This window comes from Anoplopoma fimbria, chromosome 2 (genome assembly GCF_027596085.1).
Source record: "Anoplopoma fimbria isolate UVic2021 breed Golden Eagle Sablefish chromosome 2, Afim_UVic_2022, whole genome shotgun sequence".
In the NCBI taxonomy this organism is placed as follows: domain Eukaryota; kingdom Metazoa; phylum Chordata; class Actinopteri; order Perciformes; family Anoplopomatidae; genus Anoplopoma; species Anoplopoma fimbria.
In genome coordinates this window covers 13,078,246-13,092,620 of record NC_072450.1, presented here as the reverse complement: position 1 = coordinate 13,092,620, position 14,375 = coordinate 13,078,246, and the positions used below count along the sequence as shown (strand labels likewise).

At 36.0% G+C, this 14,375-nt stretch overlaps 2 protein-coding genes across 3 annotated transcripts; one reads left to right on the top strand and one right to left on the bottom strand.

The window, feature by feature from the left end:
* The first annotated feature begins 5,274 nt into the window (after window positions 1-5,274).
* On the top strand, window positions 5,275-10,106 carry styx (serine/threonine/tyrosine interacting protein). The gene is made up of 11 exons (XM_054614031.1): window positions 5,275-5,427; window positions 5,795-5,827; window positions 6,683-6,736; window positions 6,855-6,952; window positions 7,048-7,108; window positions 7,212-7,248; window positions 7,336-7,375; window positions 7,540-7,590; window positions 8,280-8,352; window positions 8,852-8,945; window positions 9,538-10,106. The coding sequence occupies exons 1-11, from the start codon at window positions 5,368-5,370 to the stop codon at window positions 9,609-9,611; spliced, it is 675 nt and encodes a 224-aa protein (XP_054470006.1). The 5' UTR covers window positions 5,275-5,367; the 3' UTR covers window positions 9,612-10,106.
* A 345-nt stretch (window positions 10,107-10,451) lies between these two features.
* On the bottom strand, window positions 10,452-14,020 carry gnpnat1 (glucosamine-phosphate N-acetyltransferase 1). Of its 2 annotated transcripts, none has more exons than XM_054618070.1 (6): window positions 13,859-14,020; window positions 12,972-13,134; window positions 12,680-12,742; window positions 12,330-12,457; window positions 11,714-11,775; window positions 10,452-11,607 (listed from the first exon to the last, which is right to left on the bottom strand). In XM_054618070.1, the coding sequence occupies exons 2-6, from the start codon at window positions 13,123-13,125 to the stop codon at window positions 11,460-11,462; spliced, it is 555 nt and encodes a 184-aa protein (XP_054474045.1). In that variant the 5' UTR covers window positions 13,126-13,134; window positions 13,859-14,020; the 3' UTR covers window positions 10,452-11,459. The 2 variants fall into 2 exon arrangements, with proteins under 2 accessions (XP_054474045.1, XP_054474036.1); XM_054618061.1 differs by having other exon boundaries at window positions 12,972-13,131.
* Window positions 14,021-14,375: the final 355 nt, after the last annotated feature.

The following is a 14,375-nucleotide window of genomic DNA, read 5'->3' as shown; positions in this document are numbered from 1 at the left end:
AAGTGACCCTTTAAGCTTCTGCTTGACACAGATGCAGGTTTTCAGATACACAACATGCGGGTTGACATAAAGAAGATTGGGTAGAAGAGAACAGAATAAGTGGCAAGTTATTGCTGGTCTCATCTGGTTGCTCGGCCTTCATTGTAGGTACGTTTTTCTTTTTTTTTTATTGATGTATGATTTACCTCTTTGAAGTGGAGGAGTGGGATGTTGTGTTGTCATGGATGCCAATCTCTTAAAGATAAAGATGCTGGTCATCTACGATAAAAGCAAAAGTTTTCCTGTTTGTGAAGTCTGTACAACAGATTGGAGATATTTCACAGATCAAAGACTCATCACCTCATATGCTAGTAAAACATGATGACCGTAATTTATCCTAATTTATTATAAAACTTTAAAAACATAAACCATATAGGAGTAACCAAATGGCTTTGGATCAAAATCAATCCAAATTATCCAATTTACTTTCAGAGACGTCTGCTCTGTTATTTGATTATAATAATAAGTTAATAAATAACCATAATGCAACCAAGTGTGTCTAAAATCACCAAACAATATAATATGTACATGTACAATATGTGCCTGTGTTTTGGGGGATTTAACCTTCAAGCGACCAGCTGGGTTCAGATGTGAAGGCTTTTATTTATTTATTTATTTTTTATTACTTATGATTCAAGAGCGCATAAGTGATCCTCCCAAAGTCCCTCTTAATGAATTCGTAAATCTTGGCAGTTTTTTCCCTAATCTAGATTTCAGATGATGGTGATGGTACATCTTTATATATGACTGCAGTCAAAAGCAACAAATTCTGCATTAACAGTTTGACCTGATTAAAAATAATTCTCACACGTTTCTGTGGAGACTTGACAAGTAAAGAGAAATAGATATTTCAGTTCAAAATGATATGCTGTCTAATGTGAACTGTCAACCCATCCATCCCATAAAAAGCTCTGGTAATGAAAATGGATCCCATACTTCTCAGCTGCTAAAAGCGACACTGAGTTTTGTTTCACATAGAACAACTTTTTTTCTGCTGCATGCAGATTTTATTATTCATGGATTGTGTGGATTCTCAGATAACCCAGGGTTGAGTATATCTTGGGGTGACACTAACAGAATCAAAAGAGGCATAGCCTACTCATACAATAAATAAATTATGGAATTCTGAAATTCCATTAGCTTGTATTGCCACCATTGGGGTGTGCAACAACATGGCTAGATGTTTGTTGATGTTTCCCTCTGAAATGTCTAATATCATTCAAATAGACAGGGAACTTTTATTCCACAGCAGGACTATGAACTGGGAAGTGAGTTTTACCCCAACAATTATACATGAACCTCACTGCAGATATAATAAATAGTATTACTCTTACAGGACACTACATTTCTTATTCGGTGTCCTATTAAATGTTGATTCAAGTAACACTATTTTGTGCTTGTTCCTTTTGTAAATGAATACCCAATAATTATGTTATAGGGTGTATATGTTGTTCATTGTATACAGATGTGTCTGTAAAATTGTGTTTACTCTTTAATTATGCAAATCAATTATTTTAACACAGTCACCGTCACCTTTGTTTCAGAGCCAACCCAGCTTGTTAATGCACTTTATCTATTTAACAAAATGGCTTCTTTAGACATAGCATAATTAATTAGTACGCATTCACTTTTTACGACGTTGGAAATATAAATACATAATTTTATTATTAAGTAGGAAGAAGTTGTAATATACTGTAGATGTAAAATATATAAAATTCTTTGACAGTGTTGGGACTTGATTTTGTGTGTCAAGTACTGCAGTGTATACCTGCTCTTTCCCTTTCTGAGTGGGGGTTACAGCACTATCTACACTGCTTAGAGTTATGGCCTGACTTTGACTTATCTCTGGTACAGATGGACCTCATTATTATTGTAACATATAAGGGACTAAGGTATAATATCTTTGGTTTTGTAGGTTTTTATTAGTTGGTTGATGTTTTGTGGCATTAATGGATTTTTAATGCTTTTTCTGCGTGTTATTTGTGAATTATTAATGTGAAAAGATCCATTTAATTTATAATTAAGCTATCAAATGACCCGACTGATCACCTTAAATTACTCACTTTAAAAATGAAAGGCAATCAATTTACTTTTAAAATAAATGAATGTAATTAAATGTAATCAATTACATGTTTTTCTAAAGTGATGATCAAGCAAAGACCATAAGGCATTAAATAATAAGGTTGCAGATATCCTATATTTGTTCCTATTGTCAACAAATGTCATGAATAGACCAAGTTCAACAAAGACTTGTTCTACTAACAAGTGTTGTCTGTGTAGCCAAAGCCTGATACACAGTATTCAGCTATATTACAGAGCTCTATTGTTTAACTATTGTTTTACCAATATTATCTATTGTTTTATTAAATAACATCACTGAGCCAAACTGCTGCACTGTGTGACATGTTTCTTCACAGGAAAAAACAAACACTGGCACTTTTGTTTATTTTCAGTCAGTTTCACATTCACCATCATGATTTAAATACTCCTTGGCACAATTTAGCTGCAGCTGAAAATAGTCCCAGACAAATACACTATTGTAAACAACTTGAGTAAGATTTTCTAAAAACTGCAGTATCCAGGTGTTAAAAAATTCAAGTCCATCCGTGATATTTGTTGCATGCCATTCCTCATTTCCTTTTGACTCTCTGCTTTACTCTATAAAATAAAGGCAGAATGTGGCCAAAGATACGAAAATACTTAGAACATAGAAATTAAACTGCAGATTAGTGACTTTAAAAAAAAATGCATGTATTAAATATGAACTGGGCTAAAGACTGAGCTACAGACAAACTAGCCTTATCTTTTAAGAGTTAGTCAGGTAAAATGTTAAAGGAAATCATGTTCTCATTCAATGCAACCCTCTGAATTTACAGCAAAGATCAAATATTCAAATCATGGCCTTTCAGCGATTAACTCACTTATTAAACTAAGATTAGAGCCATTGTTATGAAATACGGTTCAGACAAATTGCCTTTCTGTTCCCCTCTGTTTTGTGCCTTCCCACTATAATTCAACAGAGAATTACAAAACATGTTTTGCCTTATAATATACTACAAATAAGAAAATCACAAAAAAACACACAAAGCCCTAGTGACTGCAGAATATTATGAAATACTTGCCACTGCAATACTATTATAGTATATCTATATTACAGTAGACACACACAAACACATAGTCATGTTTGTTTTGCCGAGCTTCTTCCTCCAACATTTTTGTTTACCCTCTCTCGCTCTGTGATCCCCCTCACAACATTTCTGCCAAAGGAAATCTGGCATGGCTGCTAATTTCTACTTCGGCTTGGAACAACAGAATATCAAAGAGCCGTTGTCACCAACATGTCAGCCCAACAGGAAAACCTTCTCACATCGCACCATTTTAGGATATTTATTTTAAGCAGCAAGATAAAGATTTTTGAAGAGGGAAATAAAGGTGGATGAAGATAGAGGTGCATGAATATTAAGTGTAACCCCTTGAAGTGCATGTAATTGACAATCTTCAAAGCTTCATTTTCAGGAAGAGTGAGATTGTGGAGGAGCAGCAGTAAGGGATATATTGGCCCCTGGCAGCTACTGGTTACAAAAGCTGACTAGTAGTGCTGCAAATCTATGAGATGTTACTCAGACACACAAACATATGCACTCATAGAACAAACACACATTCAAACCTTTGCCGACTGGAGTGGTTCTGCTGTGAGATTACATCTCCCTCTGATCTGTGAAAAATGTGCCGTCCCCTCCCACGAGCCAGACGGTAAACAAAAATCCCAAAATGCTACACTGTCACACAACAACAAACAGATGCCACAAGAGACCAAATAAGCATCTAGTAATTATTCATGCACTCTGTTTTAGATTAGGAATGTTTCTTATCTGATCATTTTGCAAGGATAGATGGATGCTAGATAGGGGCGAGAGCAGAAAATTAAGAGATTTGAGGAGAGAAAGAAAGAGATGCCAAATATATTCTTAAAAGCTTGCATGCTTTATGCACTTAACGATACTGAATTAACAAACTTACATCACGACAAGGAGAGATAAAGTAAAAAAAAGTTTCCAGTCATTTAATAGTAACCTTAAAATTTAGGCATTTCTATGTAGTGGATTGAGATGTACTCCTTGATCCTTATGTCTCTTGTTTGCACTATCCACTCTGCTGCTGTAACCCTGCAAAATGTCCCCGCTGTGGGACTAATAAAGGATTATTTTATTTTATCTTATCTTATCATTACTTCCAAATAACTAGTTAGTTAATTAAGTCATCCGATTCAGCTTTCCCAATATAATGTTTGTTTATGACTTCATGGGGCTATAGCTATAAATAATAATAATTATGATTAGTATAATTGTTATTATTGTTTTTGTTGTTATCATTACTATTATTTTTATTTTATTTATTATTATTATTTATTTTTTTAATATATTTTTTTTGTCATTTTTTTTTATTGTTATTATTATTATTATTATTATTAGTTTTAAATGGGCATCACTATCTTATATATCCTGAACCTGAGAGCTGTGCGCTTCATAAATCGTTATTTTATTTTATATATATTTTTTAATATATTTTTTAATATATTTTTTAATTTCATTTATTATTATTATTTATTTATTATTATTATTATTATTATTATTATTATTATCATTATCATTATTATTATTATTATTTGTTTTAAATGGGCATCACTATCTTATACATCCTGAACCTGAGAGCTGTGCGCTTCATAAATCGTTATTTTATTTTATATATATATTTTTTTAATATATATTTTTAATTTCATTTTTTATTTATTATTATTATTATTTATTTTATTATTATTATTATTATTATTATTATTATCATCATTATTATTATTATTATTAGTTTTAAATGGGCATCACTATCTTATACATCCTGAACCTGAGAGCTGTGCGCTTCATAAATCGTTATTTTATTTTATATATATTTTTTAATATATTTTTAAATATATTTTTTAATTTCATTTATTATTATTATTTATTTGTTTTATTATTATTATTATTCATCATTATTATTATTATTATTATTAGTTTTAAATGGGCATCCCTATCTTATACATCCTGAACCTGAGAGCTGTGCGCTTCATAAATCGACCGCGTGCGTCGCAGTTGCTTCTCTTTCTCCTCCGCGAGACTTGTTTGCCATCTGCCGGAGCGGTCACGTGACACATCTGTCAGGGGACAGCATGGCGGACATGCATGTGGAGCCTCAAAACAAATTGCACCGATCGTCCAGCTAACCCCGCCGCGAGAGAAGCACCGATACCGCCTGTGAAGGGACGCGGCCCGCGGTGCCCGGACAGACAGCAGCATGGACGAGGAGAACAAACTACAGTTCCCGTCTCTGCCCGCGACCAAGGAGGACCTTCTGGTGAGTGCACCGCAGCCCGGGGTTAGCCTCTGTGCACTGGGTCTGCTGGGCTAATCTCAGCTAACCAGCAGTATGGGCGAGCAGTTTAAATATAAGCCGGAAAGTACATGTTTTCTTTCGGATACGACACATTAAAGCACACGCTCGGGTCTGTCTGTGGAAACGCCTGCGTCGATGTTTCTTCGTGGCTGATCACTGTGAGAACACTTGAGTAGCATGGGTCTGCAAACACTAGCCACGTATGTAACGTTGTTACTCAAAGTACACTGGGACTCGTCTCCCACTCTGAAATACCTTCAAGCAAATGTCACACCATAAAACGCAACTTCCCCCCTCTAACCGTGCTTTTAACTTCTCCATTTCACAGGACTGGGCTTATCCAATGAGACGAGAAATGCAGGTATGTGGAAAGAGTGTAGTTGGAACAGGGGGGAATGTGGACTTGGCAGAGGCTCCCTCCCTTTGCACCAAATATCTGCACCCACATCTGCAGGCAGTGATCGAATGAACACTGGTCACATTATCTATGATGTCACAGTCTCTACCAAATATATAAAAGTCAATTACAGGCAAATGCAAAAGAGAGTGTGTTCATATAAACAGAACATGAGTTGTCTATTTAAGGGTGTGGCCATGTTTCAATGATCAACTTCTAGTTCTTTTGCAAAATTCTGCTGTCCAAAGTATCGATTGTCAAAATAAGTTACTGAAGATGTTTGACACAATGAAGAGTTTTGGTATGTAAAGCATAACAGAGGAGCACAGTTGATTTGCATTTAACACAAATGTGATTATTTCTACATACGAGTTTTGTATCATATGATATTTTGTATATATGTATATATATATATATATATATATATATATATATATATATATATATCTTAAAAATATTCTTACTAACATATGAAGTTCTTGTTTATTTCAATCATATCACCGAGCAATAATTTATAGAGTAAACTTGTTTACATGTTAGAGAACCAGTATTTAGAGGCTAAAATGACACATGCTGCATGTCATATTAATTGTTTTTGTAACAGATGAACTGTCTTTGAGAGCTTTGATCCAGGTCCACTTTGGTTATGGATGTTGGCTGCTAAATGTAATGTTACAAGACATTCAGATATAGTTATAGTAAGACATCATGTTTGTAAGGAAGCTTAGTGTTATCCGGAGTGAATAAACTTATCATAGGTTTGAGATATTCTTGCTACCTGTTTTGTTAGTGACATCTTGCTCTATCCTTATTTTCCAGGAGATATTACCGGGACTGTTTTTAGGTCCCTACTCTGCTGCAATGAAAAGCAAGGTAGGTTTTTACAGAATTTAACCACAGGTACTTGGAGACAAACACAGATAAACTAACACATTCTATGCTCATAATTTGTACAGCTCATATTGCATCTCTTTTCCTTCCCATTGTCTAGCTGCCAATCCTTGAGAGACAGGGCATAACACATGTTGTGTGTGTCCGCCAAGACATTGAAGCCAATTTTATCAAACCTAATTTTGCTCATACATTTAGGTAAGTCAGAAATCACATGATTGCTCTGCTTTAAGTGAACTGCATTCTTGTGTGAAGTGTTGCTAACCGATAAAACTAATGTTGTGTCTTTGCAGATATCTTGTGTTAGATATTGCTGACAATCCAGTGGAAAATATAATACGATTTTTCCCTTCAGTGAGTTTTTTTTACTGCCTTTTCTTTCCAAGTGTTTCATTGACTGAAAGGAACGGCATTTACATGTTGCCTGATCTACTGTCTTTCATTGTCCTCCTAACAGACTAAAGAATTTATTGATGGCTGCTTAGCAACAGGAGGTAAGAATGCATGCAGTTTGTCAGAAGAGTCAAATAGAAAAAAGGTGGGGTTTTTTCCATCAACAATCTTTTGTCTTGTTTCTACAGGAAAGGTCCTGGTTCATGGTAATGCAGGGATATCAAGAAGGTGAGGTTTGTTTTGTTTATCGTTATCATATCATTTCATAATATAATTTCACTTATTTCACATGAATTGTATCCTGAATTTCCAGCACATGGAACTGCAAACCTTTTTTTAAATATCCTTGTATATTTCCTAAATAAAACTGGCTCCTTCATTTCTTCTTTCAGTGCTGCCTTAGTGATTGCATACCTTATGGAAACATTTGGGATGAAATACAGGTGAGTGTTTCGTTGGTTTTTGTTTATTTTCTCACATTCAATTATGGCCTTCTATTTTATAACCTTACAATACAAGTCTAACTTATTTCAAAATGTATGATTTCTTCAAAGCATTTAGATGCACATTCTACTGCATCTAGTACCAGTATGTGACAACCATGTACGCCTCACATACATCTCATTTTGTTTGTGCCTTCTTTAAGCATACATAAGGAGAACTATATATAAAAATTAAAAAAAGCTGTCTTAATAGTGTGCAGGTATAATAAAGAAATATACTGAAGGCAGCACAGGGAATGAAAGTAGCGCCTGCCAAATACAGGGACAATGTTTGCTGTGGCAGGTAAACATTTCAGAAAATATTATTAGACTAATTCCTAAATGGAAAATAGTCAGTGATTAAGATTAAATGATATATTCCATATTTGCACTGTCTGGTACCACTGACTTAGTGTTTACAATTCTAAATTGTTCTACAATGATTTCAGAAGTGGCAGACAAAAAAAACTGATTAACATGTAGAAATGCTCAGTGACCTGCCACAGTGGCAGGTGAGAATACATTTTATTTTTTATTTTTTTCAGACCCTGAGGCAGCATAACTGTTACAATAAGAAATATTGTAATTTTTTATGGTTTTCAGTGTTTCAGAGGCTGTGGCTGTAACCTTCTGCTACATTTCCTCTATAGGGACGCATTCAGCCACGTCCAGGAGAGGAGGTTCTGCATCAACCCAAATGTGGGCTTTGTGCATCAGCTACAGGTAAGTCTTTACTTCAAGACAAAAGGATTCAAATTCTGATTAATCAACTTAACAGTTCAATCAGTGAATGTTTACAAGTCACTCCTAATTACTATAAATATTGTCATGTGCTCCTGGTGTGACACTGCAGAAAAGTATCCATATACCATCTCTGCGGTCTTCAACCTTTGTTTGCCACATTTATTATTATTTTGGACACCTGGGTGCCAAGCAACATTAGAATGAGTCGTCTATTTTTAAGTTTAAAAAGGATTGTGCTCAAGTGAAAGCACGTTATTTATATTGGATGTTAAAGGAAAATGCTGTATCATGTTCACACAATGGGGTTATTCTTTCAGTAAAGATAAGAGTCAAAAGGTCAGACTGCCAGCTTCTGAAGCATGTTCAGTATTGAACACCACATTATCAAAACATTGTGTGTTTTTGACCGTTATCGTTACTCGTACTGATTCGCACTATTACAAAATTAAGAGTACTTTAATAAATGTTTGTTTCCTAGGAATATGAAGCGATCTACTTAGCCAAACTGACCATTAAAATGATGTCACCGATGCAGTTGGGACGGTCGTTTTCCTTACAAGCTGGAATGCCAGGTTTGTACATAACGCACTTCTTAGACACACTGTCTGCTCAATTTCTTAATGTTTCTCAGCCAGAATTGTTCCAGATAAGCATTCAAAAAAGTGTTGACTGGCATCATGTAATTAAGGCATGGCGTAGCATTAGTTGTATAATTAACACTGAGTCTGACTCACAGGCTAGCTGACATCATTTATCAACCAGCATCAAGTGATGATGCTCTAGAGGTGGTTTGAACTGTTGTACACAGCAGCTCTTAATGGTGATAGTTTTTCTTTGAATCCACCAAAGAGCTGATTCATTGTGGGTGATTTCAGAACTTATTATATTTATCATTTCTCGTGCATTGTTCTATTTACAAGACATAAACAGAAAAGAACATTCAAACACTTGGAGCCCTCAAGAACTTTATAATTAATAATTTCCATTTTAAGCTATTTTTTTGTTCTCGCTGAATGGTGGTGACTTCCCCCAGCACAGACTATGAAGTGTGTAACGTTTGAGAAGTTCTTTAATTCGTGGGGGTGTTTACAGTTGTTTAACTGGGTGTGTTGATGACTGCAGTATGTTCAGTTATTCTTTTTCATCTCCACATTTCTGTAACAGGAAGCCGTAAACGCAGCCTGGAGGAAGACGAGGACTTTGGAGCAATGCAGGTCACAGCAGCACAGAACGGATGAGCTTTGCTGATATTTAGCTGGGTGGCGCAGTGCACTCAATCTTTTTTTTTTCCACATTTTTAATGGGATTAAAAATGTAAATATTTGAACTTTTTCTAAGGGGAAGGGACTAGGGCGGGATGGGGGGACCACTCGTGTCTGAGACATGGAGTACTGAAGGGGATAGGGCCAATTTGATAACTCCTTTTTTTCTCGAGCTGTATGCACTGATGGGAGAATTTTTTGCAGTTTTATAGTATTTAAAGCATTTTGCATTTGCAGCGGGACAGTATTGCAATAATGCACTTTCGATACTTGAATTTGTGTAGATGACCAGAATGGGGCAGTCGGCAAAAGGGAAAGTAGCCAAGACGTCGCCCAGTGGAGGACATGAGAAGAGGAATAGCTAATGCCTTTATTTTGGGAGTAATAGGATTATGGACTAATATCAGGCTTAATGTGGGATAGTAGGGAATGGGGAAAATAACAACTCACTGCTTAATAAAAACAAGTCTGACAGAGTCCTGTTCAGCTGTGTGTTTTGTGTGATGAGCTCTGGGAGCAGAATGCGTCTACCCAAAAGGCTGAAACCTATAAGAATTTACTTTCGGAAATACACTGACATATCTACGTCAGCTATCATAAAAAAGGACAGATTTGGTTGGGTTTTCCAACATCCTTTGAATGGCAGAGGATTACTCACGTTCTAGTGATGTACCTACATGCTCAATGATCCATTTGAACAAATGTTTTGATACAACTATGATTAGTAGACATGCCCATCCAATAGCTCCGTTTTGTACAATAAAACTTCAACCAGTGATTTAATTTTTGAAATACAAGCAAAGAAACACGTTAGATTGTAGGATATTTAATGTGTCTTACATATTTGGAAATAAATTACATTAAATATGTTCCCTGTTCTCCAGAATAACATTATAAATGCATAATACAAAATAATTTTTATCCATTTCCCCATCACAAAATGCTTCAATCCTTATCACAGCGTGATCAAATTTCAAATATCGACCCAATACAAAACGTACTCTTTTGTTCACCTCAGCCTCACATAAAATGAACGTTTTTTGTTCGCTACAAATATTATACATTATTACAGTCTTGATAGTAATTCTTCATTCCGTAGTATTAAAACCTTCATTATAGTAATCCAGCAAAACTAAAGCAATACTGAGATGTAGAGCACTTTGGACCAAATAGAATATAGTAGAAAGATGAAACCATAGTAAAACCCAAAGTAATGACTATCCACATTTAAACAAAACTGCTTTTCTTTGGTGAACTTTCCTTGATGATTAATGCAACAAACCTGTGAGACAAGTTTGAATCATGACTGAAATTAATTCACTACAGCATACTCGCATATGTAGTGCCGTAGTTAATAATCAGTTATTCAGCTGCTACAGAAATATAATTTAATTTGGTAATATCTAGATTTTTCCCAAGCAATTGTATTTACTGACAGTTGCAGGTTAGTCGCAAATCGTATTTATTACAAAGCAATTTAGTTACTAGTAATGTAACACAATAAGATATTACATTAACAATAACTGGCATTTCTTTTGTCGGACGGTGGGGAAAGATGACAGAGCTCCACATTGGTGAGGTAGCCATGGTAACCAAAGGGGAGGAGGTTCATATTGGACTGAGCTAAAGGCTTCAACATACATTTATGTTTACTCAAGTGTATTGAAATTCAGGATGAGCATTCAAGAACAGCTCACAACCTCATTCTTGGGCAGCTCTCCCAATTTCTTAAGACAATTTGTCAATGCAAGTTTTGATGTCGGTGGGTGTATAAAGGTGTGGTTCATGCCCCCGGAAAATGAAGCTTTAAAGCCGCCGTTGTCCTCAGTCGGAAAATCGACACTGCATGTAAGTCTCGTGTGAGGAAGTGTATCCAAACTTTTGGTAGAAAGCCACATTGTTCGGTGCGCATTCCAGTGTGATTTTGTAGCAATTCAGTTTTTTGCTGAGAAGAGTGAGAGCTGAAACTAACCTTAAGGGACAGAAAAAGGAGGAAGAGGAAAATATGAATAATAAAAATGTTTGCGGTGTTTGATTTGTGACCAATACAAAATGTCTTTGTTTCAGGCTCTACTTACAGTTTGCCCAGCTGCTTGCCTCTGCACACATCACTAACTACTACCTCCTCCACCCGGCCTCTCTACAAACAAAACAGAACAAAATAAGTTATAGAATTTCAATCATTTTCAAGATCTGTAAAGAGGCATGTTCACTATGCAAATTAGTCTTTAAGGAGTGAACTACGTTAATAATTACCACCATTCTAATAACCACATAATTAATAAGTAATTTCTTTCATTACTTGAGCAGCTGATCAATAGTCAAGTGTTGGTCTCGTGTAGAGTGTTGTTCTTGTTGCCTGGTGATAACCCTTGAGGCTAACTCATAGACTAATTCTGAGACTAATTCATTAAAGACAATGTAATCAAATGTACATTGGAATTAATGTTTGACCAAATTTGAACAACCACTTTCTTAATGTAACACAATTAGAGGTGGACATGTGTTGAGTATAGCGTAACACAAATGGGATGTTGGATACAGTTTGTTTATGATGAATATGATGTGCCCCTTTTCAGACACCAGAAAGACTCGCTGGTACTACTGGCAGCAGCTAAATGTAAAAATTCTAAACGTAAAAATTAAATATCCATTGTTAAATATAAGCAAATAGCTTGACGGTATATTATTTACCTTAGCACAGGAGTGGATGAATTTGTGTTCTGTGACCAATGTGGCCGTGGCAACAATCTGTCCCAGGTTTGTGTCCTCCACCACAACTATGTAGTAGTCTCCTGTCTTCTTCATATGCTCAAACTTCTCTGGAAGCCAACAGACAAAAAGTTTTTGTTTTTAAATCTTCATTGATATTTTATTACACAGGTTTGTGTACAAAGTTAGTTTTCTACTCGAATGTGTTTTTTTTATATAAGACAACTGTTTACAAATGTGGGACCACTTTGGGATTTAAAATATAATTGTTTTGTTGTTAATGTTCTGAACTTTTCTTTTACAAAAGTGCCATTATGCTAAGCATGACTTACTTGTGAACTGCTCAGGTGTGACATCGCCCGTCTGAGTGAGTTGAGATAAAACCTTGAAGAATCCTGGAAGAGAAAAACAAAACTTCAGTTGTTGAAAATGTTGAAGGTATTTTCCCTACATCTCTTGGAAACTCTTTATTTATCTCACTGATAAGTTAAGCATTTCTTTTAAATTACCACGCTCTATATTAGACACCAAAATACATTTTTCTTTCGTGTTTTTTATCTTCATATTCACTTGAAAATAAAAGTACTGGACTGGAATATGTTGTGCCACCAGTCTCTGTCTCACCCCTGTTGAAGTCTGCCGTACAAAGTGGCCTGAGCATCAGGCCTTCCCCTGGATTGGACGGGGAAATTGGGGGAGAGAATGAGACAGTGTTGCTGCTCCAGTCCAGCTCCTGAAGCAGTGAGGGCTCAAACAGTGGAGTCTCGTTGAGCAGCATTTCAATCTGCTTAGAAAAGACAGACACGTATATATAAACCGGTAAGTCCACACACACACACACACCCATAAATGCCCTTATGCAACGTAAAGAAAACCTCACACACTGAATAGAAAGGCTTTTTCTAATCCATCCTAAATACCACATCAGCACAATGAGTTAACACGGTTGTGTGGTCAGCCTGGATTGGAAATGGGTCTGCTCTAAGTCACACAGAACTTTGACCGGACAAATACAGTTTCACTTGGTAAAAAGTTGTCATTACTTTACTGTCATGATTCAGTGGTTGATAAGCAAGTTGGCAAATATGAATTATGATGGCAATCCTATTAGTTAGCTAGAAGTTAAACCCTCCCTTCCCATACATCCTCTTACAATACTGTAAGAGTTGGTGGTACCATTCTTCAGCATTCATTCATGATTTTCTTTCAGGATCTCGACCAGGATGTGTTATGTTGAGAGGCACCCATCCCATAATTCTAGTTTCCATGGCAGCAAAACACAATTCTCGTTCCCTGATCAATCAGCCATGTAGTTATACAAGAACACGTGTGTGTCAGTGGTACATTTCAAATCATGTTACACAGTGTTGTGTTTGTCTAGCTAACATTAGCATCACATTACTAGTGGAATTACTGTCATTTCTATAGTAGGAGAGAATGAAGTAACCAGCCTTGAAACGTCATCTCTATGCTAAGCAGCTAGCTGTCGTTAGCAAGCTTATACTACTTACCAGTAAGGAATCAGAGCAGGAGAGATGGTCCAGTAAAGCTCCCAGACTCGGGTAACACACAGTGACAGCCGGGCAGATCTACTAACTAGCTCTGTAGGAGGCCGGGCTGCATCACTGAGCTGACCGGCGTGGGTGGTTCCTGCTGCAGTTTCCGCATACTGGATCGAGCTCTTCTGTATGACGTGGCAGATGTTTGAGGTGAGGGGCGCAGCGCGATGACGTCAGTGGTTCAGAAATCATTTCATGTACAGTAACCAGTCAAAAATGTTTAGACACAGCTTCTCATTCAACTACTTTGAAGAATCGAAAATGTAAAACATATTCTGGTTTGTTGAGCATTTGTTTGTTTACCACATAATTCCATATGTGTTCCTTCATAGTTTGGATGTCTTCAATATTAATCTACAATGTAGAAAAAAAAATAAAGAAAAAACATTGAATGAGAAGGTGTGTCCAAACTTTTGACTGGCACTGTACATAACATATTAAGACATTTTAAATTTCTTTAAATTTTTTT